This window comes from Panthera tigris, chromosome D3 (genome assembly GCF_018350195.1).
Source record: "Panthera tigris isolate Pti1 chromosome D3, P.tigris_Pti1_mat1.1, whole genome shotgun sequence".
NCBI classification, from domain to species: Eukaryota; Metazoa; Chordata; class Mammalia; order Carnivora; family Felidae; genus Panthera; species Panthera tigris.
Window position 1 is genome coordinate 9,374,851 of NC_056671.1, and position 27,554 is coordinate 9,402,404.

General features: G+C 49.1%; 2 protein-coding genes across 3 annotated transcripts in view; one reads left to right on the forward strand and one right to left on the reverse strand.

Annotated features, from left to right (window-relative positions):
• Positions 1–11,000, reverse strand: part of LOC102949574 (BRCA1 associated protein) — a 105,942-nt gene extending 94,942 nt beyond the window's left edge. Inside the window, exons 1-2 of one of the 2 annotated variants that reach the window (XM_042961685.1) lie at positions 10,807–11,000; positions 588–691 (exon numbers count right to left, since the gene is read on the reverse strand). The gene's annotated coding sequence lies outside the window, so the exon portion shown is untranslated. The remainder of the gene's footprint in view (positions 1–587; positions 692–10,806) is intronic. The other variant, XM_042961686.1, reaches the window with a different exon arrangement.
• On the forward strand, positions 1–27,554 carry ALDH2 (aldehyde dehydrogenase 2 family member). The gene is made up of 13 exons (XM_042961693.1): positions 1–222; positions 10,993–11,097; positions 12,105–12,245; positions 13,325–13,404; positions 15,528–15,639; positions 16,106–16,234; positions 16,671–16,784; positions 18,469–18,571; positions 19,142–19,326; positions 21,607–21,771; positions 23,448–23,605; positions 24,941–25,055; positions 27,117–27,554. The coding sequence occupies exons 1-13, from the start codon at positions 109–111 to the stop codon at positions 27,147–27,149; spliced, it is 1,554 nt and encodes a 517-aa protein (XP_042817627.1). The 5' UTR covers positions 1–108; the 3' UTR covers positions 27,150–27,554.

Genomic DNA, 27,554 nt, shown 5'->3' on the forward strand with positions numbered 1-27,554 from the left:
CGGGGAGAGGTCGCGGTCGCCGCGACCCCCTTTTCCCCCCACCGCCCCAGCCGGCAGCCTCGTCCAAGTTGCCCGCGCAACGTCTCGCGCGCCCGCTCCCGCCGCAGCATGTTCCGCGCCGCTGCCAGTCTCGGGCCCCGCCTGGGCCGCCGCCTCCTGTCGGCCGCCGCCACCCAGGCGGTACCGGCCCCCAACCAGCAGCCTGAAGTCCTCTACAACCAGGTGAGGCCGTTGGCCCCGGGGCTTTGTTCTCTCGCGGAGACGGCGCTCGCCGGCTGGGAAGGCTCTGGGCCTCTTCGGGCTCCCGTTTACCCAGCTGGGGCTCGAGGGGTTTGCTGCGCTTGATCTTTACGCACACCTTCCCTCCCCGCTAGCGTTTTGGCCCCTTCACCGCCTCTGGCAGCCCCCGCCCCCCGTTTCATTATCCAGATGTGACTTCGGCCCCTTAACTTGTTTTCGTCCGGCCGCCGGCCGCTTTCCTGCGCGTTCCCTTGGTTCCATTTTCTCGCCCCCCCCCCCAGCCCCCCCCCCCATCCCTCCCGGCCTCTTAGTCGCCGCGGTGTCTGCACAGGGCCTTCGCCACCCACCCGGAAGACGTGTCCACCAAAGTCCCTCTTAGCAGGAGCTTTTCTGTCTTTTCCGTGGTTATTTCTGAATCCTTAATTCTTGCCCGCGTCCAAGGAAGTCCGAACTGAAAAACAAAAGGAAAAGGCCCTTTTCAGCCAAAGTTCACCCATTCGCTAGGGAAAAGGCAAGGCCGCAGGGCGGGGAGAGCCCCTGTCCACTGCTGGGAACTGGGAAAGAGTGCGGGACTCGCGCCTCCGGGGTGCAGTCCCCAAAGGGTGTCCGCACCTTCCAAGGAGCTGGCTTTCTTCCAGCAAACCAAGGAGAGGCTTTCCTGGGTAACACTGATTCCCAGAGGCCAATTCCTTGCTCGAGCAGGACTCTGGAATATTTTCTCTTTTGATGTTTGAGTTTGGGTAAAGTGCTGGAATTCACAGAGAAGGAAATGATTATGAAAAGAGTTTGTGTTGTAGGTGCAGCAAACTGCCCTTCTGTGAACCTGAGTTTCTTCCGAAAAGTAGGAAGTGGGTCAGAGGGCAACCCCGGCGCCTCATGCGCTTGGTAAGCACTTAACAGCAGTTAACAGCTCCCGTGCTCTGTGCACAGCTTTTGCACCTGCCGCCGTTTCGTTATACCGCTCAAGCGTTACAACAGCCGAGTTAGGTGGGTACCGTGATCGCAGACGTTTTACAGGTGAACAAACAAGGTTGAGTTGCAGAGAGGTTTCATGGGCTGTCCAGTGTCAAAGTTGGGGTTCACATCTAGAATCCCAAGAGAAAGCCTCTACCCAGAACATTCTGTGCTACTACAGAATGCAACTCAGGGTTGGAACTCAGGGGTCACTGCTGATGTAGGGTGCTGTAGAGCCAGTCCCTGGCCAACTCACTTTCAGCTGCGGACCTGCTTGTCTGGCCCCGAGCGGGGCTGCAGATCTGTGCACAGGTGGTGGCTAAAGGCTCAGCTGTATGTTGGAAGGAGTGTTACAAATGGTCACTTTGGCGAGGCAATAGAAACAAGAGATAAAACTCCTTTTGCATCACACAGGCCCCAAATGCAGCAGTGCTTGTTCTTTCTCGGTACGCTGCCTAATGAGGAGCTAATGCTTGGAAGACTTGAACATCAAAAAGATCATGCAGAAATATCCTTCAGGGAAAATTGTCAGCCTCCCAAGCCTTTGTGGGCAGGAGATCTAATTAAGATCTTCCTCCTCCGTGGTCACGTGGAGGTGAGGGAATGGCCTTCAAATGTACATGCATGTGGGACTGGTAGATAGCACGATTCCTGCTCTCCAGATTCAGTCTGGGGATGTAAGTTGGGGGGAGAAGAGTGAAATCTCCCCACAGCTGCTTTTCTTTATCACATTTTTTGAGATCATAAAAGTAACATTTGCTCACTGCAAAAATGCTGAGTACCGTAAAACTTCTCCCAGACCCCATTCCACTCTCTCCAAGAGCACTGTTAACACCTAGGTCTGTGATCTTGTATTTTCTGTGTGTGTGTGTGTGTGTGTGTGTGTGTGTGTGTGTGTGTGCGCGCGCGCGCGTGCGTGCATGCACGCGCACGCACGCACATGAGCCAGCATGCACCAGATTTTTTTTTACATAAATGAGATGCTAGCACTTACTGTACTGAAGCACTGTCTCATTGAACAGTGTACCTGACTTGTCTTTCTCAATTAGTACATTTATATCTTGTTTATTCTTCCCAAAGGTTGCAAAGCATCCCACCATGCTGGAACTGGCTATTCTTAAAGTTCCTTGGGCTGTTTTCAGTGTTAAGTTGTTGCCAACCTGCTGGCAAGCATGCCAAAGCCTTATCTGAAAAATCTGTCTCTAGGAGCCAGGGGCTCTAAGTACAAAGTAGATCATATTCCTGGACATTTCTCCGAGGTGTTGCTGGATCCTTTAAGTTCATTCAACTATTCTGGAGTTGAGTTTCCCAAAAAGGAGTTCTTCCAACAGGCGGTTTTCTTGCCAAGGGCATCTGCAGGGAGGGGAGGTGTTTGGGCTTTTGGGGGAAATGTCGTATTTCAGGCTTGTTGGGTCTCATCTGGATGGGTAAGAGGGGTCAGGCAACAGGTCTTCTCCTTGTCACCTCTTTTTCTCAATCTGAAAGAAGTTGAGGGGGGTGGTTTGGTCCACCTTCCTGGGGTCCTCTTGCCTCTACTTGTCTTGGGTGAGATTGCAGGGTGGGGTAGATTTACTGGTTGGGTTAGGACGATTTCAGGACACATTCTCCTTCCCCAACTCACAAGCAGGGACCTGTAGGGGAAACTGATTGATGGCCAGGTTTCTTGAAGACCAACATTTCTTATCCTTGGCAGTTTTGGGGACACATCTCTGTCAATAAACTGATTTTCATTTTTCATTCTTCTTTTCTTTCCTGACTTGGAGAGTAATTAAGATCTCGGAAGACAACTTAAAGGAAAACCCAAGGGACTGTGGCTTCAGCAAAGTTACTTCTCTGGATGGAGTGTGACTAATACTTCTATCTTCAACATCACCAATTCGTGTTGGTTGATAATAAAATGCCGAGTTAAGCTCTGTGGATTTTAAAAGCTCCTGAAGTCAAGCCGCACTGATTTTCATAGCCAGATACTATGGGGACTTGTCTTCCCAATGTTAGACCCCGGTGCCGGGCGTGCCTGGTGTAGGATCTGATCTCTCGTTTTTGCTTCTCCGTGCTTGTGGTGTCTCTCTGTTTGTGGGAGTCTCGCCAGGGGTATGGTGCCCGTGTCTCTGCCCTTCCTGCCCTTTTCAGTATGGCCTCCTCTTTATGACAAACTGTGGAAGGTCTGTTCTACCAGTCTTCAGGTCATTTTCAGAGTTAGTTGAATAGATGTAGCTGTTCTCTTGGTATGTCTGTGGGATAGGGTGAGCTCAGGATCCTCCTACTCCGCCGTCTTCCTGACTCCCCACGTTCATAATAATAATGAAGAAGAGAATATTGTTAGATACCATGTTATGCTCTGGACTCAGACTGCCTGCCACCCGTTAGTGCTGACTTGGGCAGGTTCATTCATTCAACAGACATTTTGTGAGTACTCCCAGTTCCAATAAACAAAACAGACAGGAATCCCTGCCTGTGGGAAGTTTGTGGCCTGGATGGTGGAGACAGACAAGGGAAATGCATAATGTGGCCAAGGCAATCAGTGCTGTGGAGAAAAATACGGCAGGGAACAGGGCGATATGGAGGGTGGTACAGAGCTGAGCTCTGTACCTCAGCTACCACACCTGTACAATGGGGTAAAAATCCCATCTACATCATAGATAGGGTTGCTGTGAGGATGAAGTGGGGTCATCCTGATACAGCCCTTAGCAAATGCCCGGCTCATGGCTCCCTGTGCCTCCATATCTATTTAGCCATAAGTAAAAGCTGTGAGAACAGTGATGCTGTTGAGCTTACAAGATAATGCGATATAACTCCATTATGTGGGTGCTGTAACTTGTTTTCTGAAGGGTTGAGTTAGGTTGTGGGAAAGCTGAAATGGGGGCTTGGGGTGAATTAAGTTTGTGTCTTCTATTCTTAGCTTCTTGACCACAACACTCAGGAACTAAAGGGAGAACTGACAAGGAAATTAAGAAAGGATCTCCCTATTATATAGAATTTTCTGATTACAATATTAATACATCCTCAGTACAAAAAGTCAAACATTACAGAGGTCTGTGAGGTAGAAACTCACTGGAAATATATATAGACATGCACAGATGTTCATTGTCACATAGTTTATATGGGCAAAAAACTCAGGAAGCCAGCTTGCCATCCATAGGGAGGCAGATGAACAACATATGTTACAGTTACAGGGAGGAATAATTCAATGCATGTGCTAGTTACAGGAATTAGCTAGAGCTGTATGAATAATGGGCCTGAAAAACAATGAATGTTTCAAGGGGGGGGGGGAATGAAACTAATTAAAACTACCCCAAACTTTACATTGAATGTGAATAGACCTATCTCCATATAAAATGTATAAAAATGTACAGGAAGGAAAAAGCTCATTGGTGTGAGGGCGGTGAGTGCCAGGGGTGAGTGCCAGGGGTGAGGGCGGTGGGGGGGGGGGAGGGGTGCTGCATAGGGAATTTGCTGGCAGGCAGTGACCGTAGGGAACTTTGGCTTTCTTTAAATATTTTGTTTCTTTAAAAGTAAGTAACCCGTAAGCAAACATAAAAAGAAAAAAGAAAGTGACAGGCCTCTGATTATCTCATACCTGCAGATAATCACTGCTAACAGGTAGAATATATACAGAATAGGAATTTGATTTTCCTTGGGAGATTCTTACATAATGAGCTAAAACCTGTGTTGGGCTAGGCAGTGGTTTGAGGTGGCTTTTATGCTGAATGAATCAAGTGAAATATCTCCACAGTGATCATACTGGTTTTATTGCTTGTGTAGGAGTTTTACGATCTTTTGTAGCAATAATAGGTTCAGGCAACCCAGAGAATTAGAGGATTTTACCAGACCTACCTAGATTCTTCTGCTTTTAACAACAGTTCTGTTATGAGTGAATACAAATGCTTCCCATTACCTCCTGCCTCCCCAGAATCTGTGGGAACACACTGAGTTACAGGTGACTGGACTCCAAGAAAGTTTATGGTATTGAGGTCAAGTTGGAAGGACAGGTGTGTGTGTTGTGGACATGTGTATGTTTCCCCTGATTGAATAATCATGGTTACTGATCACTTAGGATCTTTCGGGCCCTGTGCTGAGGACACGTAACTACGTTTTCACCTTTCATCCCTCCGGCAACTGTACGAACCAGGTGTCGTAGTACCTCATCTTGCAGATGAGGAAACTGAGACTCAGGGAGGTCATGTTCACATTAAGTAGTAAGTATGAAACCAAGGTCCAACTCTGACATGCATGCCCTTAGCCACATGCTGTGCTGCCTCGTGACCAGGCCCTGTGGTCAAACAAGGATGTAGATATTCACATCTTTGTAATATCTTGGCTTGGAATATTTGAAATTAGGAGGCAGGTGCCGTGTTTGTGTTCACATGTGTATACCCAGCACCTAGCACCGAGATCAGAATATAATTGCTGCTCAGTAAATATTTATTGGAGGCATGAATGGTTGCCATTTATGAAACTGTGTTTGTAATTTCGTGTTCCAGGAGCAAGGAATGGAAACGCAGTATTTCCACTTAGGAGGGGTATTTTCAGAGCATTTGGGAGTTAATGTGAATAAGAATGTGGAGACATGCAGGGAGTGCTAAAATTGTCCCAACAAGGGAAGTGATTGCAGCAAGATAGGGGTTTGCCAAATCATAAGCCCAAAGAATATCAACAAGTTGAAACCATGCCTGCATGGCAGACAGTCCATAGTAGAACCAAGCCTCCCATCGTGGAAGTGGTGAAAAAAAATCCAGGAACGCATAAGGAAAGACCCTGGGAGGGGTGCCTGGGTGGCTCAGTCGGTTAAGCATCTGACTTCGGTTCAGGTCATGATCTCACGATTTGTGAGTTTGAGCCCCACATCAGGCTCTGTGTTGACAGCTCAGAGCCTGGAGCCTGATTCAGATTCTGTGTCTCCCTCTTTCTCTCTCCCTTCCTCGCTCTCTCTCTGTCTCTCTCAAAAATAAATAAACATTTAAAAAAAAAATTAAAAAAAGAAAAAAAAAAAAAAGAAAGACCCTGGGAGCTGAGGAGGGGAGGAGAGGGCTGGGGTCAGGAGCCAGAATGTCTCCAGCAAGTCTAAGGGAGGTCGCTGCCCTTGACCTTAATTCTAAATTGACCCTGAGGTTTCTAGAGGATTATGTGGAGAAACGTGAATGTGTGTGGCATTCAGTGTTTGTCTTGAACTTATTTTCTCAGGATCTTGTAATAGAAAAGATAGCATCTGCTTTCTATCGGACATGAGTTACCTAACTGCCACTGAAAAGCAAATGCCAGCACGAGTCTCCCCAAGGCAGAGAACCACCCCATCTGCTCCCTCACCCTTGGGGAAAGTAACATATTCCAGGGATGCAGATTTCCCAGGTAACAGATCCCCAGTTCTTTGATCATCAAAGCATCCTGCCTCCTTAAACTGGAGCTACTGAACACCATTTAACCTCTTACTGGAGACTTTGGGCAGATTATGACTGTCCACTGCCATGGGGTGGAGGTGGCTTTGAAATAGTGCTCTGTCTTCACCTTGGTTAAGCCTCTTCCCTGGGGTCCCACCTCTGCTGTCCCTGCCCCAACTTCTGGGCACTCACCACACCACCCAAGTTTCTGGATGCGGCCAAGGATGGTGTAATCCTCTAACTCAGCAGTTTTGGCGTCTGTACAGTAATCTGTCCCAAGTTCACAAAGGTACATGTCCAAGGATGTTTGCTGCAGCAGCATCGTTGGGAATAGTGGAATCTGTCCTGAAAGTGCACGCGTAGGAAATGGTTATGTAAACTGTGGAGGAATGCTGTGTTGCTTAAAATAATGGAGCCATCTGGTTGTGGAGTAATGTGAGAAAAGCAAGTTAAGAAATGGAGAGCCGATGATCTCCACACGGCATGGAGGCTCGCACGTGTGTCCTGTACTCTCTGCACCCCTAACACCAGCACAGCCGCCTGCACACGGTGGGTGGGATCCAGAGCCCCCTCTGCTGTCCTGCCCCCTCACTCTGCAGCCAGGGGGCCCTTTTGGTTCCTCCTATCCCCAAGCTCTGCCTTCAGGCGCCCCCCTCAGGTGCCATCTGACTTCCTGGTCTGTTCCTCACTGTCGCCTGTTTGTTTCTGCTTCTCGCTTTGTCTGTGGGCTTGTAGATGGTGTCTCTCCTCCCCAGGACTTTTTAGCTCAAGGAGCCAGGATGCTTTTTCACTCAGTGCTCAGCATGGTGATGGCACTCTGTTAAAACTTTCGACTGCGTGGATGATGAATCCCAACTTACACAAAACGAAGGGAGATGTGTCTGTTAAAATGTGTAGAAAATAAAGCATGTTGATGGAAAAGCTCTATGAGTTTTGCCAGCAGTCCAGATTCAAAGTGTCAGCTCCTAATGTCACTGGGATATCACTCTGCATATTGCTCTGCTTCTAGAAGCTCGCATAAGGAAGTGTGAGCTGGGAGAGCCCCATCCCCCATCCCCACCCCCCAGGCTTAAGAAGTGAAGCTTTGGGTTTTGGGCCAGGAGGTTATGAAACATTTGCCCTGATGTCCGCCCTCATGCTTACATAAATGAAATTGCTGTGAGGCTCTCCTCACTTGAAGCAAAACTATGGCAGAGGCCCATCCGTCCCCATTGGAGGGCAGGTCAGGGAGGCCACTGAAGTCTGGCTCTAGGAGGAGGGAAATGGGAATTCTAAACAGAAGGAAGATTCTAGGTTCCTGCTAGGCAGATTCCGGCTTATTTGATCAGTTAGAAGGCAGGATGGATTGTTGAAAATTCAACAGCGGAAAGTGACCCAGCAATTCAGGGCTTTGAAAGGCAAACAGGTGCCAGGGAGTGGTCTTCCCAGGGTCCTAGTCTAAGATTCGGGGGACAGGGAGGAGGGGGTGAGGACTAGGAGAGCAGCTGACTGGCCCAGTCTCTGCTTTCTACTTCCTGATCTTTGCAAAATGACAATTAAAATTTTTTCAGGACAAACTAATTTAGTATGCCATGGTACAGGAAATAATACAAATCCCAAAAATCTTTGAGAGCACCACAGGATCTAGAGTAATGTTGCAGTGGCTGCTGTGGTAAGATCCACTGTGTGCGGGCGGGCTCCTGGCTTAGGGGCTTTACACCCCTTGATGCATTGAATCCTCACATCCGCCCCCACACACCTTCTCCCCAGGGACCCATGAAACAATCTGGAAGCTCAAGGTCACAGCAGATGAGGGGCAGAGCCGAGATTCCAGATTCTGTGTGGCTTAGAGGTTGGTGCATTTTACGCCACCCAGAATAAAACCTCAAAATCAAACCCGCTGTTGGCCAGTATGTAAACCGTGAAGCTGGAGATTAAGAAACAAGAGTTCTGGCCTCCTTGAAGGCAGACCGGGCTCTGACTGGAGGAAGCCGGTTCTCAGGGAAGCACTTATGCAGGGCGTGGCCAGCCGTGGCCGTGTCCAACTTGAACTCACAGTCACCCAGAATTCTTTTTGCCACATCCCTTCCCTCCACTGGAAACTACCCGTTGCCTGCTTCTCGGCAATAAAGGTCTCAATTCCCTCCAGATTAACGATCAACCAACTAATGCAAAACCAACCACACGAACATACTTCCAGAGACTCCAGCTGATGTTTACCTGTGTGCTCCTGCCAGATGCCAAGAGCCTCTTACTTAGGTGCACAGCTGCAGATTCCACCAAAAGACCGAATTTGAGCCTGGGAATGTGACCCCTGGTGGACCTTTCCTAACCGGCTCCTTCCTGCGCCCACTCCCACCGGCACCAGCGTTGCACACTTAACTCCATGCGAAGCTCGGTGCATATGCTTGAAGCCCTCACGTGCCTCGTGATGAGGGCCACTGCAATGATTCCCACTCTGCAGACGAGGAAGCAAAAGCAATGCCTTGCCCCGTGCGACACAACAAGGATCAAAAGAGCCCGGATTTAGGGCGCCTGGGTGGCTCAGTCGGTTGAGTGCCCGACTTCGGTTCAGGTCATGATCTCGCCGTTCCTGAGTTTGAGCCCGGCACCAGGCTCTGTGCTGACAGCTCAGAGCCTGGAACCTGTTTCAGATTCTATGTCTTCCTCTCCGTCTGTGCCCTTCCCCGACTCATGCTCTGTCTCTCTTCCTCAAAAAAGAAATAAACATTAAAAAAAAAGTTAAAAAAAAAAAAAAAAAAGAGCCCAGATTCATCCGGTGCTCGTCCTGACCCTGCTCTTGACCACAAGGTTGGGCCAGACCTCCCCGGAGCCTGCTGGTCCTGAAATCTCTGGCCCTGGCACGAACCAGACTCCACGTTTTGCTTGGTGGCCTGGTCTCGTTTGTGGTCCTGGACTGTGGCCCAGAGTAACTTGGAGATGACTCCCCAGGGTCCTAAGCCAGGCCATTTTGGGATGCTGGGGCCAAGGAGAGCCCTTGAGGAAGGAAGGCACAGTGGCCTTGGACTGACGGTCACCCTGACTGTGACATTCACGCAGTCCTGGGAAAGTGACAAAATACCCCCTCCCCTCACCAGACCAGTTTCCCCAGCCTGCAGGAGAACAACAGCTTGCTGGGAGATTTCTTCCCTGTTATCCCCTGAAGCCATCAGCTGGCTGTTAGAAACAGAGAGAAAATTCTGGCACTTAATTAAGCAGCTTTGGGCAAGGGTCCTTTCTCTGAGTGAATGGAGAGGCTTCCATCTCCCTGCCATTGACTTCATAAAACCATGTGGTCTTTCTCCACTTGGTTGCTGTTAGACCTCCCAACAGCGAAAACAGAAAACAGCGGTTGCTGCCAGGCTGCTGCCAGGCGCTGAACTGAGGGCTTCGCAGGACCCACACTCCTTCTCTGACCCCATCTCCTAGCACTTCTTCTTGGTTCACCAGTAACTCTGGCCACTTTTGTTTTTTCTCAAATGCACCAGACCAATTCCTACCCCAGGGCCTTTGCACTTGCAGTTCCTACTGCCTGGACTGCCTATCCTCCCATTCTTCCCGTGGCTGGCTCCTTTTCATCAGTCAGGGCTCCAGTGAAATATCTGCTCCTCAGACCCACCCGACCATCCCAGCCAAAGTTCCCTATCTTCCCCCACTTCAGGACCCTCTCTGTATCCTCATTTTCTCCTGTGCACCTACCACTGCAATCTGAGGTTGCCTTGTGTATCTGATTGCTTCTCTACTGTCTGTGCCCACCAGAACACCAGCTCCCGTGAGAGAGAGGTCCTTATTGGGTTGGGTTTCCACTGTGTCCTCAGCCTTAGAGCAGGGCCCGTTGTTGGTGTTCACTAAATATTTACTGAATAACAGCCCTGTGCCGTAGTGTGGTAGAGGAAAGAAGGTTGCAAATTCTTTGCTGCTCCTCTCAAGGTGAAGGCTCCCTCCCCTCCCCATGGTCCGGACTGGGCCTGTGACTCACACTGCCCAGTGGAGTTTGGTGGCAGAAACGAGGCCTTGCGAGTGCAGAGCCCTCCTGCACACCCAGTCCCGGGTACCTTTGCCCTGCAAGCCCCTACGTGAGCCCAGCTGAGCCCTGTGCAGCTGAGCACAGTCAGTGGGCATGACTGTAAGGAAATAACAAGTCGTGTGAGCCACTTGAGTTGTGAGATGTGACCCAACAATGGAGACAGATAACTGATAAGGTAGGAGTGCATTCCCTTCATTTCCCAGATCAGGGAAACCAAGGCCAAGAACTCACCCCAAGTCCCTTGGCAGAGTGGGCATTACAACTTGGTGGTCCCCAAGGCTGGCCTTTAAACCTCACGCCACATCACTCTGAGAGGCTAATTCAGGTTTGTTCTGATGTTTTTGTTTTTTTAAAATTGGTGGTTCTCAGCACTGGGTTGAGAGCTGGTCCTGAGAACTTTCTTCCTTCTCTCTGTAGATCTTCATAAACAATGAGTGGCACGATGCTGTCAGCAGGAAAACATTCCCCACCGTCAATCCATCCACTGGAGAAATCATCTGTCAGGTAGCTGAAGGAGACAAGGTGAGAATTGGTGACTTACCCTCAGGGCATGGGTGGGCAAGGATGGCTTATTATTTTTAAGTTAGACAGCAAGCAAACAGGGTCAAGGAGCAGAGGCAGAGAGAGAGAGAGAGAGGGAGAGAGAGTCTCAAGCAGGCTCCACACTCAGCGCGGAGCTCAACGCAGGGCTCAATCCCATAACCCTGGGATCATTACCCGAGCCAAAACCAAGAGCTGGACGCTCAACCAACTGAGCCACCCAGGCATCCCTAAGTATGTTTAATATTAATGAAAACCATGCTCCCAGCCTCCTGATATACATTTCCCTATATGAAAAATGCTAGCTGTGTTGATTTTACAGCTTCCCCAAGAAGGGGGAAGCTGGTTAAACCTTCACTTGGGGGACACTGCCAGTCATCTCAGAAGGGATGGTTATTGGCTGGGCTTGCTTTCTTAGCAGGAGGGGGGAAATGATCAAATTCTAAGCACTGGCCCCTGAATGACTCTCTCCAGAACACTTTTGGGGACTCTGAAATGAAAATACAGAAACGGTCGGGGTGCCTGGGTGGCTCAGTCAGTTAAGCATCTGACTCTTGGTTTTGGCTCAAGTCATGATCTCACGGTTTAGGAGTTTGAGTCCCACATCGGGCTCTGTGCTGATAGCACAGAGCCTGCTTGGGATGCTCTCTCTCCCTCTCTCTCTGCCTCTCTCCCACTCTCAAGGTAAAAAACATTAAAAAAAATGAAGATGCAGATCTAAAATATTCATATACTCTCTTAAAAAAATAAAAAAAGAAAATACAGAAACGGAAACTATCAGGGTCCTCATTTCCTCCATGACTTCTGGAAGGGAGAGTCTGAAGCTTGTCAGGCAGAGAGCCCTCCGTGGTGGGGAGGGACTGTTTGGGGCAGGTTTCCACACAGGCGTTGACTGAAGCCCCCTGGGTGTTGCTTGGCAGCAGGGCGCGTGGTAATTGGAGGCAGTTTTCACCGAGAAGGCCTGAGCTGCCCTGGTGGGTGTTTTCCAGGAAGATGTGGACAAGGCAGTAAAGGCTGCCCGGGACGCCTTCCAGTGGGGCTCACCCTGGCGCCGCATGGACGCATCCGATAGGGGCCGCCTGCTGAACCGCCTGGCTGATCTGATTGAGCGGGACCGGACCTACCTGGCAGTGAGTTCTCAGCCCCCTCCTCTCTCATCCCACATGGTGAACGGGCTTCTCACGGACAGCTGGGAAGGGGGTTGCATTGCTGACATGTAACTGGTCAGAAGGCATAGGCTGGACACCTTTGGGATACACCCTGTACCACCCCTGTACCAACCAGCCTCTCAGTGTCTCCTATGATGGCTAAGAAAGGAGGAGACTGGGAGAGGGAGAGGGGAGCCACAGGGGAGCCTTCCCAGAGACCCCCAGGGATGGACACTGTTCTCACAGCCCCTCCATATGGCAGGCCTTCTTTCTGGCTGCCAGAAGCAGAAGAAACCAGGAGGCAACATCCTTGCCTCTCCCCAATCCAATCTGCAAAGAGCAGCCAAAGTGAACCTTCTAGAAAGTAAATTATACCATGGTCTCAAGCCTTCCATGGCATCCTCTATATCCTTAGGATAAACTCCTGTTCTCTCAACGTGGTCTACAAGGCCCTGCCGGGTCTGACTCTGTCTCCCAACTCATGCCGGACTATGGGCACCACCCCCCCCCCCCCTACAGCTCAGCTCACCAGCCTTCCCTCAACTTCCCGACTGCTAGGCTTCTTTGAGGCATCAGGGCCTTTGCACATGCTGTTCCTTCTGCTTGGGGTGCTCTTCCCTTTGTCATCAGTTGTACCTTTCCCTTTGCCTAGTTACCTCCTACATGTCCTTCCAGTTTCACCCTAAAGGGTGCTTCTCAGACTGGGCTGGGCAGCCTGGTTTCCCCTTTCTAGCTCATGATTGATGATTCGCACCATTACCCACTGGCACTTTGCTCTCTCAGCTCCCATGTGGGTCTCTTATTCCCAGCAAGGGCTCAGATGTGGCTTACAGCAGAACCTGGAAACGTGTGCTTGTTCGTGCACCATTCCCTCCCCACCCCTCACTTTCCTGTCTTTGGAGAGGGAGAGGCGATGGGCCAGAAATGCCACGGCATTCCATGGCACAAAGTGGCCGTCAGCCCTGATCCGTGCTGAGCTTCAGTGCTGGTCGTCCCCTACTGCGAGTGCTCTAAGGCAGTCCTGTGCCTGCAGTTCTGTGCTCATCGTTCTCTCTTCTCAGGCCTTGGAGACGCTGGATAACGGCAAGCCCTACGTCATCTCCTACCTGGTGGATTTGGACATGGTCCTTAAATGCCTCCGGTATGGGCTCGGGCTTCCTGTTCTTTGCTCTGGCTGTGCCACAGGGGAGCAAGTGTTGCGGGGGGAGAAATAGAATAATAATGTGTAAAAGGATCACAGGAGTTGGAGAAACATGTTCTATGAGACTGTCTTATGAGAAAATCCCTCGATTTCAAAACTGTAATTTACTCATAAGCATTTTCTCTTCCTTCTTGAGGCAGTTTTGGTAATTTGTACGTTAGTTGGAATTTGCCCATTTTATGTAGGTTATCTCGTCTGTTGGCTGCAATTGTTCACATTCTCTTACACATTCTCTTATCTGGCGATGTCCCTGCTTTCATTTGTGATTTCAGTTGTTTGTGTCTTCTACCTTTTTTTCTTAGTCTAGCAAATGCTTTGTCAGTTTGGTGACTTTTGGAAAGAACCCACTTTTGGTTTTGTTGATTTCCTCTGTTGTTTTCCTGTTCTCGATTTCATCTGTCTCTGTTCTAGTCTTTATTATTTCCTTCTCGCTGGCTTTGAGTTTAGTTTAATCAAACATCCTTATGACCAAGAAGTGCAGGCTGAGGAATAAGAGCTTTGTGAGGGTCCTTTGGGTTGTAGCTTAACAAGTAGACTCAGCCTACCTTGGGCACTGTGGAGAGTTGGGGGTCTTGAATCCAGAAGGTCGCTGAGCATCACCATGGCGCATCTTGGCCCTCTTGCTTCATCCTTCTCTCGATTACCTCTCGCCTCCTTCAGGGCCAGTCTGTGTGCTGGAGGCCGGCTTCCCGCACCTGGGCTTGCTTCCGTATGCGTGATCCTACCAGACTACACCGCAATCCCTTAGTCCAAATGCCGAATTCCTGCCAAGTGCCAAAGTCTAATGCCAGACTCAGGGGCCAGATGCCACCCTGATTGGCTGGCCTTGAATCTGATCAGTTGTGGTCCGGGTGGACAGATCATTGTGCACGGGGGGGACTGCTCCCCCTGTGACGCTGGGGACAAAGAGGGGAAGAAGCAGTGCCAGAAAAGTGGGGGTTGTACAACACGATGGGTTCTCAACCAGGGTAGTCACATCTCCCAGGTGATAGCTGGCAATGTCTGGAGACATTTTTGCTTGTCCCAGCATGGGGGGAAGGGTGCTACTGGCATCTAGCGCGTAGCGGCCAGGGATGCTGCTAAAAATCCTACAGTGCGCCGCACAGCCTGCACATCAAAGAATTTTCCAGTCCCAAATGATAGGAGTGGCAAGATTAGAACACTCTGCAAGGGTGTCCCAGAGAGAGCAGCCTGCTGAAGCTTGGGCAGAGTCCCATGCCTTCCTGATTTTAGGAATATGCCTTTGTGCTGATTAAGTAACCGTTCTGAGGCCTGAAAACCCATGTAATACAGGCTAGTGGGAAGGGAGCGGCCGTGCCTTCCCTTGTGTAGATTGGTAACTCCCTGGCTGCGTTTCTCCCCAGGTTCACAGACCTGTGTTCAAAGCCAGGTCAGCCTGGGGCTCAGATTCTCCCTGGCAGTCACATTTATTTCAAAACTCTTCCTGTTACCGCACGTTCCATCTTTCCCCTTCTCTCGTTTTTCCTACTGCCCTGAAAACTTAATCATTATGTACTGGAAACACACTGCTCCTTTCTCCCCCGCTCTAATCTGCTGGGCTTTTCTGTCCCCTGTGTCCCCGTGCATCTAGGTGGTAAACTTTCCAAGGGGTTGGGCCAGTTGAGGATTTGTTTCTGGTGGCTGTTCCCCCAGCCTTAGTTCGGGGCTCTGCACACAGGAAGTACCAGCTGTTGGATAGGTTTGCACTTCTCTACCAGATTCAGTCCATGGCTCTCATGCTGATCTGTGGTGCTGGGCTGGTTTATTTCTTACAAACACAGACTCCTGGGACTCCCCAGCGCTCCAGATTGAGTAGGTTGGAAGTGGGTGCCGGGAACGTGGTGTTTTTTACAAGCAACCTAGGTGATTCTGAGGTTTAGAGGTTAGTTACCCAGAGTGGATTACTGTGCCCCTTGAAGCTATTTAAGTGTTTCTGGAGATAAGCCAAGAGTAAGAGCAATTACCAGAAAGACTTAATTGGGTCTGAATCTTCTCTTTCTGCCAGGGTTCACAGGGGTCCCTGACTGTCATTGATTAAGCTTGGATTTTTCTTTTTTTTTAAGTTATTATGCTGGCTGGGCTGATAAGTACCATGGGAAAACCATTCCCATCGATGGGGACTTCTTCAGTTATACCCGCCATGAACCCGTCGGGGTGTGCGGGCAGATCATTCCGGTGAGTGCCAGCTTCATAATAAACAAATGAAGGTTTGTCAGGAATGCCTTGAGATGCAGCGATCCCAACAGGCTAATTACAAAGGCGGGGTGTCTGCGGGGTGATGTCAGAGGGTGGCCTGGGTGGTGGCTAAGAACACAGGCTTTAAAAAGCCAACCAGCACTGCCATCCGTGGCAAATCCTTTATCCCAAGACTCGGTTTCCTTACCTGAAAAGCGGAAGGGACACTGGGGACATGATACACCAACTCAGCACAGAGCCTAGTATGGAGAAAGCTCTAACGAGCATGAGTCACTGTGTTCTGGTCCACCTGCTGTGTCCATCCGTCTGAAACTCACAGTTGAGTCGTGGGGGTAGCTCCAGGGGCTCAGAGATGCCAGTGCTGCTTCCATGACCTGGGCTGCCGCTTTCACGGGCCGCTGCAGCCCTCAGCTGAGGTTCCAGGAGCGGCTGTTTTTTCTTGCAGTGGAACTTCCCGCTCCTGATGCAAGCCTGGAAACTGGGCCCAGCCCTGGCGACCGGAAACGTGGTTGTGATGAAGGTGGCTGAGCAGACTCCACTCACCGCCCTCTACGTGGCCAACCTCATTAAGGAGGTGTGTGTGGTTTGTGTCTGTCTTGACCTCTGAATGCCCTTGTACAGACTTGCTCCTGGGGGGGTTCTTAGGAGGGCGGGTATTTGTAGAGCAGGGACCAAGCCCTCCCCAACCCCCACACCTCATCACAGATCAGCCAAAATGGCCCCTCTCACCTTATATCTACGGTACAGTTTCACTGCCAGACCCCTTTGAAGAATGAAAATTTTTCTAAGTGAATGCCACTGAGAAGAGGCAACAGCCACAGGGAACCCCCAATAGCAGGTTCTCTGCCGTGCCATTTGGAATTCCTGAGCAGTACCCCACAAGACTGGCATCTGCTTACTCGGGTACCAGGCAGGCTGCTTTAGTCTCTCTGGGAGGGGTGTTTGTCCTTCTGTCCAAATCCTTTGGAGCAGGAGAATGATTCCAAGTGTCCCTGGCTGTTTGCATACAGGCTGGCTTTCCCCCTGGTGTGGTCAATATTATCCCTGGATTTGGCCCCACAGCTGGGGCTGCCATCGCCTCCCATCAGGATGTGGACAAAGTAGCCTTCACGGGCTCCACTGAGGTAAGACACCACCAGGATCTCAAGCGTGTGGTACATTTGGCCCAAGTTCCCACTGTCCTCAAGGATGCAGCATTGAAGATTAGCCTCTGGGTGATGCATGGTGGGGGGTCCCCCAAGACTGCCCCTGAGTAGCTTGAGCGAGGGCAGTGACTGTCAGAGTGGAGCCCTTCGTGGGTTGGTTGACGCTCTGGATGCTGTTTCAGGGCCAGCATCATGCGTGGAATAAAGACGCCGAGACCGTCTAGACTTCGTGACTGCCCGCCCAGCCCCTCAGCTGTGTCAGGCTCCTTGACCGGCACTGCCCTGACAGTTACAGAGCATGGGCTTCAGAAAGACAGGAGTTCCAATCCCAGCCTCACCATTGTGACATGGGGCGATTCACTGAATGTCTTTGGGGCTCCATTTGTTGTCTTTAAAATGAGGACGGCAATATGTAGGTGGTAGAGGCGGTTTGTATGGTGTAGTGGGGACGATAATGTGCTTCGGAGTCTTACTGTTCCAGTAGCACTTGCCAGCTGTGTGATCATGGGCAAGTCACTTAGTCTCCCACGGCCTCCGTCTCATCTGTAAAATGGGGAGGAGAATGGCACCCATCTCCTAGGATGGGAACCAGTAAGATGAAGTTTATCAAGTGCTGGGCAAAGGTCTGGCTCAGAGCAAGTGCTCAATAAGTGAATGAATGAATGAATGAATGAATGAATGAGCAAGGGGATTATGCTGCTCTGTGCCAGGCCCTGGAGAAGCAGGGTGTCTGGGGATTCCCTACACATCATCTCCTTCGAAGCAGGGACAGAATTCCTTCTAAAGAGGAACTTGGAGCTTTTTCCTCTCCTTGAATTCTTGGGAGGGTTCAGTGCATGACTTCAGAGAAGGCACACTGAATAATGTAATGAACATGCTCTTCAGGCAGTTCCCCCTGAGAAAAAGGCACCTTCAAATATTCAGTCTGTACGCAGTGATGGCAATGCCAGGAGGGCAGAAATGATGCCGAGGTAATACGGTCCCGGTTCTTTGTTTGCTTTGTTAGTGCCTACCTACATTTATGCCTCAATCTTGAGAATCTTGCAGAGGGGATGGTTTCCTGACAGAGATGCATGTGTTCATTCAAATAGGTTCAGGGCGGCTTTGTGCCAGGCTCTGGGAATAAGGAGGTGAGAAGTATCCCACCCTTGCCCTCACAGAGTGTGCCATGGGCTGGGGGACCACCCTCACAACACTGTGGGAAGGAGACAGGATAATGGTTCGAACCGGTGATGGATTCACGCTGCCCGAGTGTGAGTTCTAATGCCACATTACCACTTAGGGCAAGTGACTTGACCACTCTGAGCCGTAGCGCCCACATTTCTAAATCAAGGAAAAGAGTCCTGTCTATCTTTGAGTTCACTGCAAGGATTGAACTTACAAACACAAAGCACTCGGCACAGTGTCTGGTTTGTAGGCCGTGCTCAGCATGTGGAAGCCACACAGTAGTGACTCTGCTCATGCGGTCACAGTCACTGTCATCTTAGGAGCTCAGAGGCATGGGGCAGCAGCGGTAAGTGAATAGATTTGGTGAAATTCTCCTGGTCTCTTGTAATCCAGCTGCTCCCTCAAGTTGTGGGATCCTTCGGCCTGTGTCCAGGAGAGTATGTGGTTCTTTTTTTCCTGCTGTCGAGAGCTTGTCTGGGTCTCTGCTTCCGCACAGGTTGGCCACCTGATCCAGATTGCTGCAGGGAGCAGTAACCTCAAGAGAGTGACCCTGGAGCTGGGGGGAAAGAGCCCCAATATCATTATGTCGGATGCAGACAGTAAGTCTTCTGGGGGGAGCAGGTGTGGGGTGAAGGCAGCCGCTGGCTGTCCATACTGTGGTTCCAGTCACTTCTATGAGCGTCAGCACCCACTGGACTCGGTTTCTGGCCCCCGGGCCTCAGGATGAAAGTCAGAGTCTACAGTGTGGCCCTCCACCCCGCATGACCCGGTTTCTCCCTGGCTTCTCCCCTCTTTGCTCCGTCACCCAGCCGAGCTGGGCTGCTCCGTTTCCAACCCTACTGCACACTTTCTCTTGGGCCAGACTGCCCCTCCTCCATTTCCTCCCTTTTCCTGGTCCTGCCTGGCGCCCCGATTTGCCTTCCCCGAGTGCTGTAGGCTGGCTGGGTCAGTCCTCCCACCGCCCTCGTCTGTTAACCACGGAGGGCTGTGACTGCCACTCTTTCTGTGACTGTGTGCTGGGTGTCCACACCCCAAGAAGGGAGAGATCAGGTCTGTCTTGTGGGCCCAGGGTCCTATTGGTGGCGTGAACGGGTTAAGGGGGTAGGCAGCCCCTGGGGCAACGTTTGTCCTCTGTCTCTTCTCATGGTTGCCTTTCTGCCCCCCCCCAGTGAACTGGGCCGTGGAGCAGGCCCACTTTGCCCTGTTCTTCAACCAGGGCCAGTGCTGCTGTGCGGGCTCCCGGACCTTTGTGCAAGAAGATGTTTATGCTGAGTTTGTGGAGCGGAGTGTCGCCCGGGCCAAGTCTCGTGTAGTTGGGAACCCCTTTGACAGCCAGACGGAGCAGGGGCCACAGGTGAGCCCAGCTGCTACAGGTGGGTCAGGGTGTCCAGAGTTAGCATGGAGAAGCAGCAAAGGTCTCAAACGCAGGGGCAGGCAGCCTTGGCTTCAAGTCTCAGTTCTGCCAGGTACCAGCTGTGTGTCCCTGGGAAGCCACATACCCTCTCTGAGCCACTGTTTGCTCATCCATAACGACCACCTTTCCTGCCTCACAGGCTGGCTTTGAAGTGGAAATCAGTAATGGAAAGCAATATGTAAATTTCTTACACATAATAAGTACTAGAAATGTCTATGTAAAAAGGAATGCGTGTTGGGGTGCCTGGGTGGCTCAGTTGATTAGGCATCTTACTGTTGATTTCGGCTCAGGTCATGATCTCACGGGTTCATTAGATCGAGCCCCGCATCGGGCTCAGTGCTGACAGCATGGAGCCTGTTTGGGATTCTTAGTCTTCCTGTGTCTCTGTCCCTCCCCTGCTCTCATTTTCTCTCTCTCAAAAAAAGACCTTGGCCATCCATAAAAATGCATCTACTAAAAGGACACACAGGTATCTGTTAACCGTGGTTATCTTTGGGGAGTGGGACAGAGGGTCATGGCATGGGTAGCAGAGGGACTTTATTTCACTTTATACTCTTCTGAGCTATTTGGTTTAAACAAACGTACATATATATATATATGTACGTTTGTTTAAACCAAATAGCTCAGAAGAGTATAAAGTGAAATAATATATATATTTATATGTATATATATTTTATATATATATATATATATTTTTTTTTTTTTTTTAACCAGGAACATGTATTCATTTTAACCAATAAAACTATAGTCAATAATAATTACAACAAAAAAATTATAGTGCCTCTGCCCACCATTTCCTCTCATGTCCTGGGCCTTTTTCCAGCATTATCCTTAGACCCAGCCTGTCTCGGGCTCTGTCTCCACAGGGTCATGCACTGGCCTCCCCCAGAAGGGAGGAGTCCACAGGGTCAGGGGTGCTCCTGGCTCCCACAGGTCCCTGCACCCACTTCTGGGGTCCACGTGTGCCTTTCTGCAGGCCCCATCCCCCTGAAGGTGTGTGCTGCTGGTGTCCACTCCCCAGGCTCCAGGGCTGGCCAAGGCAGCCTTTTTTTCCTCCTTTAATTAACAATTTTTTAGAGCCATTTAGGTTTATAGAAACATGAACAGAAAGTACGGCATTCTCATATACCTCTTCACTCCCCCAGCCCACGCCCCTGGTTTCCCTGATTCTTGACCTTGACCTCTTGCACTCATGTGGTACATCTGTTGTAGCTGACGAGCCAATGTGATATATTATTGTTAACTAAAGAACGTAGTTTACCTTTGGGTTCACTCTTGGTGTTGCATTCTGTGGGTGTGGACAAAGGTATAAAGACTGTATCCACCGGCCCAGTATCATACAGAATAGTTCCAATGCCCTAAAATTCCCCTGTGCTCCACCTATTCATGCCTTCTGTACCCGCAACCCTAGGCAACCACCGATCTTTTTACTGTCTCTGTTTTGCCTTTTCCAGAATGTTCTACAGCTGGAATCATACAGTATATAACCTTTACAGATTGGCTTCTATTACTTAACAATGTGCATTTAGCTTTCCTCCGTGTCTTTTTGTGACTTGACAGCTTATTCCCTTTTATGGCTGAATAATATACCATTGTATAGACATATCGCATTTTCTTTATCTAGTCATCTGCTGATGGGTACTTGGGTTGTTTCTACTTTTCAGCTATTGTGACTAGTGCTGCTATGAATCCCAACATCTCTTTTTCTGTCTCATTTTTCTTTGTCGTTTGTGGCTATCTAATTAGTAGGGTAATACAAACTTGTATAGAAATTTTAATAAAAAGTGTTTAAAGGAAAAAATAAGACCCCCGTGGCCCCCTTCCATGTCCTTTCCCCATAGATAAGCCCCCTGTTACATTTTTGTATGTTTAACAAAAATAGGATTGTATTTATTGTTGATGTATTTATTGTTCCAGTTTTAGTCTACGTGCTGCCAAAGCAAGCACGTGTATTTTTCTTACTATTTTAAATTCTTAGTAACCTCAGAGTTGGAAAATAAACGATGGGTTGGTTTGATATGCATTTCTTTGAGGGCTTAATGAGGCTGGTTGAACCTTTTCTTATGTTTTTTGGCCCTTTGTAGTTCCTCCCTGTGCCTTGCTTATTCCTAAGCTTGGCCCATTGTCCCACTGCCTGTGCACTTAGAAGCCTGAAGTAGGAGAGGTCTGGCCCTAGCGTCTCTGAAATTTGGGTCTTCTTCCTGCCTCCCGCCCCTGCAGGTGGACAAAACTCAGTTTCAGAAGGTCCTCGGTTATATCAAATCTGGGAAGGAGGAGGGGGCGAAGCTGCTGTGTGGTGGAGGGGCGGCTGCTGACCGTGGCTACTTCATCCAGCCCACTGTGTTCGGAGATGTGCAAGACGGCATGACCATCGCCAAGGAGGAGGTTAGCATGGGGCCAGCACTCTGGGGAATGTTTTTAGGAGAAATAGACATTTAAGTCTGGCATCTTCGTACCATGATCCTTCCGCTGGCTTTGGGCCAAATCCTGGCTCTGTGCCTAAGACACATTATTTACAACTCCATCTGATCTGGTCACTCTCCTCTTCCACCTCCACCCACTGTTGGGGAGAACTTCCAAATTTCCTTGCATGGCCTCCAGGCCCTTTGTGTTCTGCTCCCTGTGAGCCAGGAGTCAAGGAATGATTTTGCTCAGCCCTTTTATGATCTTCACATAAGCAGGACAGTGGACTAGACCAAAGGGCTGTGACTTCCCCACACGGCAAGATTCCCGATGATCTCCCCCTCGGCACTCATTCTGAGCACAGGGCAGCAGCTCTGTCTCATTCATTCATTCGCTTCACAAGTATTTATTGAATGCCTACTATGTGCCAGGCTCTTTATAGACCCTGGAGATTCAGAGGTATTCCAAGACGTGTTCCCTGCCCTCATGGGGTTCACACGTGCTCCGCTTCCCTCGGATTAAGCCTCTTAGCAGCTTTATGCAGGGAAAGTATTTCCCCTTTCATATATAATTCAAAATAAAATAATATTAAAATGCAAAATCAGGGTAAGAAAGTCCAACAGAGTTCTGCCTCTTTTTCCATCATGACTACTTTGATGCCTTTTCTGAAATCTCAAATATCAATTTTCCAGAAGGGTTGGGGGGTGCCTCTCCTTTGCCAGTTCCGTGATGCCCCATCTCACAGCCCTGCTCCAACCATGATGAGCTCCTGGCACTCTTCTCCCACCCGTCTTTACACTCACCAGGCAGTCCTGGAATCAGCCATTTCTTCAAGAAGTCCTGCTTCCTATTAATGGAAAGTGGGATTTCACGAGGATGGGCGCTGGGTGTGCTTATGCCTGGAACTCCATTTCCCTCCTCCCTGCTCCCCACCTGCACGCTGGTTTGGCCAGTTTCTGTTCCTGTTGTATCACAGCTTGGCTGTCACTTCTGGGAAGCCTCCCCTGATACCCCTCCTCTGCACTCAGTCAGGCTGGGAGCTCCTGTGGGCTCCCATCACACTGCCGGCTAATGGTTGCCTTCAAACCATCGATTACATCAGGATCGCTTCTAGTCCCCTCCTTCCGTGCCCTGCCCTGATAGGGCTGACAGTGGCCACACCTGGACAGCAGCAAGCGCACCTGGCCCCCATGTCTTGGTTTTTGAATCTCATTCTCCACTAAAGAGAACCGGGATTCCTTGAAGAAATGGTTTATGCCAGGAACAGGTCAGGGAAAGTACAAGATGAACCTGGATGTCTTAAGAGCACAGACACTGTTCTGTTCACAGTTACTTCTTCAGCTTCTGGCATGTGCCTTGCTGAACAACTGATACAAATTCTTTGAAACTAAATCTACATATAACATGCCAGGAACCCCTGCCTTGCAGGATTGTTTAGAAATAAGATAGGCTATGTTAAGCACGTGGTGTATAGAAGGTAACCAATCCCCATTAGCTTTCTTACCTTTGTGTTTCACTGAGCTTGGGAACTGTTGTCTCCCTGTGGAACTGTTGGGGTATCTCTGGGGGCTTGAGCAATCATCTGCTCAGCACTGGAAAGCTGCATAGCTGGTTTCCATGTCTGCCCCACCCTTCCACTGTCCACTCTTGTACTACAGATCTTTGGGCCAGTGATGCAGATCCTGAAGTTCAAGACCATAGAGGAAGTCATTGGGAGAGCCAACAATTCCAAGTATGGGCTGGCTGCAGCTGTCTTCACCAAGGACTTGGACAAGGCCAATTATCTGTCCCAAGCCCTCCAGGCTGGCACTGTGTGGTAAGAGCCTCCTAGCAGCCCCTTACAGCCCAGGCAGGGATCCCCAAGCCAGGGTTTTTTGGAATTTAGTGCTCACATCCCAGAATTTGGGATGCTGGGCTCAGTTCCTCCTGGGTCAGGGTGTGGTATAGCAGACAGAGATTTCCCATTCCCTCTCCTCTAGGAGATTAAACTTCCCTCCAGTACATAGGCCCATGCAGCTTTGTTCTTGGGCAAGCAGATGGATGACTGGGGGCTCCTTACTAAGCTGAACAAGAGTAGGAGATCAGAGCTGAGTGTCTACACCTATGTAATAGTGGTCTTAAAAGCTAAGCACCTACTTCACACCCACTAGGATGGCTGTTATTTTAAAAAAAACAAAACAGTGTAAATGAGGATGTAGAGAAATTTGAACCTTTGCATATTGCTGGTGGGAATGTAAAATGTTGCCACCATTACGGAAGACAGTCTGGCAGCTCCTCAGTGAGTTAGATGTAGAATTACCATAGGACCCAGCAATTCTACTCCTAGGCATATACCCAAGAGAAAGAAAAGCATACATCCACACAAGAAAGTGTATCCGAATGTTCATACTAGATTACTGACAATATCCAAAAGGTGGAAACAACCTAGATGTCCATCGGCTGATGAATGGATATATAAAATGTCTAGCCACACAATGAAGTATCATTGAGTCATAAAAAGGAATAAAGTGCTGATACTACCACCACTGATGAAGTGGTTCATCTATTCTATAAACATAGAGGAACCTTGAAAATGTGATACTAAGTGAAAGAAGCCAGACACAAAAGGCCACATGTTGTGTGAATCCATTTATATGAAATGTCCAGAACAGACACATCCATAGAGACAGAAAGTAGATTAGGACTTCCAGGGGCTGGAGAGCAGGGGAATGGGGAATAACTGCTTATTGGGTAAAGGGTTCTTTCTGGGGTGATAGAAGTGTTCTGGAATTAGACAGAGGTGATGGTTACACAACACTGAATCTGCTATAATCCACTGAATTGTGTAAAGTGGTGACTTTAAATTCAATTAAAATTTAATTTTTAAGAACTGCAAAAAGAGCTTAGCATCTAATTAGCAAAAATTACTCATTAAAATGGGAAGCTATCATGTGGTGCTCCCTGTTCCTGACATTCATCTGTGACCACATCACAAAGGATGACGACTTATGGCTTTATTTCATGTGGTTTGCTGTTGGCTCCTACACGGCTGGTTATTACTATGGTTCTACCCATCCATTTTCCCTCAATAACATTTTAGGGAAATTCAGGTCTGAGGGGTATGACACATATATCCCAACAGTTACTTCTGAAATTCTGTTTCAAATTACAGGGTCAACTGCTATGATGTGTTTGGGGCCCAGTCACCGTTCGGAGGCTACAAGATGTCCGGGAATGGCCGGGAGCTAGGAGAGTATGGGCTGCAGGCATACACTGAAGTGAAAACGGTGAGTATGGCTGCCCTCTCAGCTCTCCCTCACGCTAGACTCCATCACTACTTGTTACTAGTTTCTTGTTTTAAGCCACGGAAGCCACAGAAGAGGGTGAACACCCAGTGTTTGCTGTGTCTTGTGAGAAATAACTTGGGACTCGGCCACCACTACGCCTACATAGTCCTTTGCTAGGCTTTGTTATACGTCAAGTTCTGCAAGACTTGAAAGGAAGGAAAGATCCTGTGGTCCAAAGCAGTGGGGAAAGTCTTCTAATGAGAATCAGGCTATGAGGCATTAGACACCAAGGGCCATAAATATTACCCATATCCTTTGATTTCATAATGTCAATGATAGGAATAGAGCCGGAAGAGCTAATCGGAAGTACAAGGAAAGTATTAATCCTTAAATATTCATCACCACATTAGCTCTCAAAGATGAAAAAGTCAGATGTGACTAAATGCCCAATAAATTATGGAACACCCAAATCATGGTGTACTAAGTAGCCAGTAAAAATATTTTTGTAGGATATCAGACATGGAAAATCATCATCCTTTAAAATGAAAAGGCAGGATACAAAGTAATACATGCAATATAAGCCCAGTTTAAAGGCTATATATAATTTAAAGGTACTCGCGTACCTTTATTTACTATGGAAAAGACTCGAAAAAAAGGCACCAAAGTGAAAATAATTTTCTCTACAGTGGACATTAATTACAGTTTAACCAGAAAACAAACTCACAAGTAGTATTTAAAGAAAAGAGAAATGGGCTGAGTAGGGCCTTCCCAGGATTGGGAAAGAGAAGGTTCAGGGCAAGCAAACCAGCCAGGGGGAGCAGAGTGAGAAGGGCAGACAGCGGTCTCAGTACTCAGTTTAGTAAGCCACAACTTGTGTTCTCAAAGCTCACTGGAATAAAATCAACACGTTTCCTTGTTTATTTAAAATTGTCCCATATACACAAGAGGTGAGACCCAGGTTTGAACCTACAGACGTTGGTCTGTAACTGTTCCTCAAAATGATGATGGGATGATTTAGGTGTGGTGTAGGGGGTGCTAGGACTGAGACCCGGGAGCTGCAGTATCTACGGACTGACTGGAGGCTGGGGGGAGAGCCCAAGAAGAGGCTTGAGTTGAGGTGGTTCATGCTGGAATCCAAGTGTGAGCCGCTGACACAGGAGGCCTAGGGCGCTGGGGTGTTGGAGAGAATGGCAAGTAGCAGGACTTGATGGCTGGAGGGTCAGCGGCTGCAGGTGAAGGCGGCAAAGCTGGTTCAGCCCGTGCCGGGCCCTAGGCTTTGTGCTCGTGATAAAGATCCCTGTGCTCTGAGCTTTGGGAACTCAAGTGATGCTCCTAACAAGATTAGGCTCAAAAACGTTTCAGAAGTCTGAGGTGGCCTGGGCACTGCCAAGAAAATGTCTTCTTTTGAACTCGTATTTACTGAGTGATTACTTGGTGCCAGAATCTGCTAGACTTCCTTATGCACATTATCTCATTCGGTGCTCACAACAACCCCATGAAAGAGAACCGTTATCCCATCTTACAGATTAGGAAGCGGGGCACACAGAGGTGAAGTACTTGCCCAGGAGGGGATAAAGCTGGGATTTGACCCCAAGTCCATCTGAATCTGGAATCTTTCCACTTGACACATTGAGGCACCTGCGAGCTTCAGCACGTTATATTTTTCCTTACTTTGATTCTTTTTGAGGAAAACATGGATCTAGATCAAGGTCTCTCAACCCCAGCACTACGGACATTTGGGGTCGGGTCATTGTTTGTTGTGGGGCATCCTGTGCAGGGTAGGATGTTCACTGAGCATTCCTGACTTCCACCTACTAGATACCACAGCAGCTCCCCCCTCTTCTGCCCCACGACAATCAAAAATGAGTGGGTGAAGGGGAGGCAGGGAGTGATGTCCCACAGAACATAGCCCCGGCTGTGTTCCTGGGACTGGCCAGTGGCCATCAAGATGTCAGAGTGAAGAAAGCCCTTGTGCTCATCCTTGGCCACACCCTGCTGAGAGCGCCTATACATCAGAGGGAAGCATGAAGATTTAACAGCTGCTCTGCACCCCTCTTACAGGTCACGATCAAAGTGCCTCAGAAGAACTCCTGAAGAACTGTGCCAACTTCCCCACTCATCCAGCAGTGGAGAGATCAGGGACATCGGCAGCAAAACCAGGAAAATGACCTTGCACGCTAAAAGTCTCAAAAAAGAAATTCTCCCACAAAATCTCTTGACCAAGAAAGTCCCAGAATTTGAATTGATAAATGGGGTGGGTGTGAGGCAAAGAGTATGTGCGAAGCCCTTTAAACTGCAACAATACTGCTAGCTTTCAGGCTGATTTTTCCAAACTAGATTCGAGTGTCTCATCCTGTCCATCTGATACACTTCTGTAACTCGCCTTCAACGGGGGCACAAAAAGCCATTGTTGACACTTGTACTAACAAGTCAGAGCAACAGCTAGCATCTTGCTTTGTATTCTGGCCTCAAATTCATTAAAAACAATGCTGCTGTTCA